The 2,592-nt window shown below is 34.9% G+C and overlaps 1 protein-coding gene across 1 annotated transcript; it reads right to left on the bottom strand.

Moving 5' to 3' along the window:
- Positions 1-243: 243 nt before the first annotated feature.
- Positions 244-1,807, bottom strand: LOC108967535. The gene is made up of 4 exons (XM_018931023.1): positions 1,199-1,807; positions 976-1,130; positions 733-917; positions 244-672 (listed from the first exon to the last, which is right to left on the bottom strand). The coding sequence occupies exons 1-4, from the start codon at positions 1,687-1,689 to the stop codon at positions 304-306; spliced, it is 1,200 nt and encodes a 399-aa protein (XP_018786568.1). The 5' UTR covers positions 1,690-1,807; the 3' UTR covers positions 244-303.
- Positions 1,808-2,592: the final 785 nt, after the last annotated feature.

The following is a 2,592-nucleotide window of genomic DNA, read 5'->3' as shown; positions in this document are numbered from 1 at the left end:
TACTTAAATATGGACTTGCGCAGCAAATGTACAGTATTGCGAACTCAAATAGCATAACTTACTTTATTAAAAAAAAAAAAAAAAAAATCAAATTTTTTAAATAAGACACTGAAAGTAGTTTCACATTGGAAACATTTATTTCGCGTCACACATATTATATGTATAATGTCTCGCATATAATTTTCATTTATTTTGTTTAATAAAATTTTTTTTGCACACATTTCTCCTATGTGCTGTTTAAATTTTTCGTTAATATTTTTTTTCAAGTTATGAATTTTGTGTTTCTTTTTTATACTTTTAATTTTATTCTAGTTTTTCTATACCTATTAAGAATGAGGGCTCCTTTTTTGGCCTAGTTCTAGGACGTAGAGACCATCGCTTCTGTGAATTTATGGACATGAGACTCCGCTGGGGTCGCAGCAGCGTCAGTTTCCGTTCCTTATGGAAATGCAGATTTTTTAAGGGTTTGGGCGTACTTGCTCGTTTGGGTGGAGTTATGCCGTCATTGGAAAGGCGCAAGCTCTCTTTAAACCATGCGATCTGTTCCACCAAGTACGAGCGACTTGTTTGGATTTTCTCAATAGCTGTTTTCAAGTAAGTAATGTTTCCATCTAACCGAGAGTATTCGCTGTCATAATGTAGCGTTAACTTCGCTATGCGTTGGCGCAAATTCTGTAGAAGACATGCTAATTTATTTACTTATGAATAGAATTAGAAAAGCCTGTATTTCACCTCTATCTGATTGAAGTAAGTGTCCGTTGTGCAAGTTGTTGCAAACTGTTCTTCATAAAAACGTTTCTTGGCTTTTTGGATTTCCTTCTTTAGCCGCTTCTCGGCCATTTGTAGGCGCATTTCGGCCTGCTCCTCTTTCACTTGGTGGAAACGCAGCACATAATTATTCTCTATATTGGAAATCACTGAAAAAATATATTTTTTTAAGTTAGCGCTTTCTAATAAATAAAGAAGGTTCTTTACAAAAGAGATCCTCCGGCTTCTTGGTTAACGAGCCCATGGTTCTTTTAATAAAAGCCAAGGCGATGAGTTGGAGGCGCACTCTGCCAGACTTTTCCTCATTCTTTTGCACTTGTTTTGAAATTTCTGCCTCGAAGTTATGAAATTTCGCAATGGACCTATATTTAAGTAACAAAAAAAATTTAAAAAAGTCTAAAAAATTTTATAATTATCATTAGTTTTTTACGCCATAACATCCATTGGCATTATAAATTCATTTTTGTTCCCATAACAATCGCACAAATCGTAGAGGCAGTTCCGTATAGCCGCATAGTTCTTCAGCTTCATCCATATTGTAAATTGTCTAGGTGACATCTGGCGGTCGATGACTTTGAACCACAGCAATCTGTTTGACTCCGTATCCAACCAGTCTTCGTACTTCCAACTTAAGATCTGTTCCGGACATTGCACATGTATGAATTTGCCCAATTTGTTACGTTCCAGATCCTCTATGAACATTATCCTGTTCATTAGCTTCTTGATCGCCATATGCACGGCCAGTATTTTGAGCTTCACTTTGTAGTTGAAACAACGCACGGGTTGTTCGACCTTTAGACTCCTTGTGCTGTATGTACTGGCCGATGCTCTGAATCTACGCACATCATGCAGCGATCGGAACGAAAGACGTTTTGTGATCGGATTTTTCGCAATTAATTCGAAAGAATAAGCTCTACGCATAATTTAGCCGAAAGTTCAACAATTAAATCGTGATCCAAATGCAGACGAAAAAGTCAAAAAAAAATTTGAATCGGAGAAATTCGTTAAATCGAAGGCTTTTAAAATCGGAAACTTTTAATTTTCTAAATTTTCATGTCAAGGTTTCATTTTCATATTTTATGTTGAATTCCACATCTTCTTCTTGTTCCACATATTGCTTATAATTTTCTTACAGTGGTGCCATACAGGAGAAAATAAAAATGTTCTGGGAGGCGATTTGCTAAATTTCTACAGATGGGTGCTTGACCTAGTTATTGGTAAACAATGGGACCCTCAACTTACCAAAGAGCATTGACATTAAAAAAGGTGGTTGGCCGCTCTAAATGTGATGTGTGTGAAAAGCTAATAATCTGAGGAAAGGTCGACTTCGCTAAAGGGGCCTATTCTGTAACACGATTCGGAAATGAATTCTAGTCGAAATTCTAATTTAACTTATAGACATGCGAAAGTTATACCCATCCGTGCCAGAATAAATACTTTTATCGTTGGTTCTTGCTTCAACTCTAAAGCTAACGAATGTTTTATTCGAAAATAGAATTGAAAATGTGAAAATCGAGTTATTGAATTCAAAAAATCCGTATTCAGATAAATATTAATTTCCATCAAGTAACGAAATAGGACCCGATAAGGTTTAGGAGAGATTCCCTATTCGAAATCAAGCTAGTACTGTCGTAAGAGGTCCAATGGTTAAGTATAGCATTTGTTCTTGGTTTTCGATTCGATATTTCATACATTTTTTCGTACAATAATGGCAAATTTTTAGTGCTGGTACATAAGAAAGACATGTAAAATATATTAGTAAAAATTTTATAATAAAAAAAGTTGTTTAAAAAATATATTTCGAAATTTATTGCGAATTATATT

The sequence above is a fragment of the Bactrocera latifrons genome, unplaced genomic scaffold (genome assembly GCF_001853355.1).
Source record: "Bactrocera latifrons isolate USDA-ARS-PBARC rearing strain unplaced genomic scaffold, ASM185335v1 scaffold_19, whole genome shotgun sequence".
NCBI lineage: Eukaryota > Metazoa > Arthropoda > Insecta > Diptera > Tephritidae > Bactrocera > Bactrocera latifrons.
The sequence above is the reverse complement of the archived record's forward strand: the minus strand, read 5'-3'. Positions and strand labels throughout refer to the sequence as shown.

Excerpts from the sequence above, each read along its gene's own strand:
- LOC108967535 (XM_018931023.1), bottom strand. The coding sequence starts at position 1,689 with ATGCGTAGAGCTTATTCTTTCGAATTAATTGCGAAAAATCCGATCACA. Across the intron at positions 1,131-1,198 it reads ATGCCAATGGATGTTATGGC|GTCCATTGCGAAATTTCATA; the intron begins GTAAAAAACTAA and ends ACTTAAATATAG. Across the intron at positions 918-975 it reads GAAGCCGGAGGATCTCTTTT|TGATTTCCAATATAGAGAAT; the intron begins GTAAAGAACCTT and ends ATATTTTTTCAG.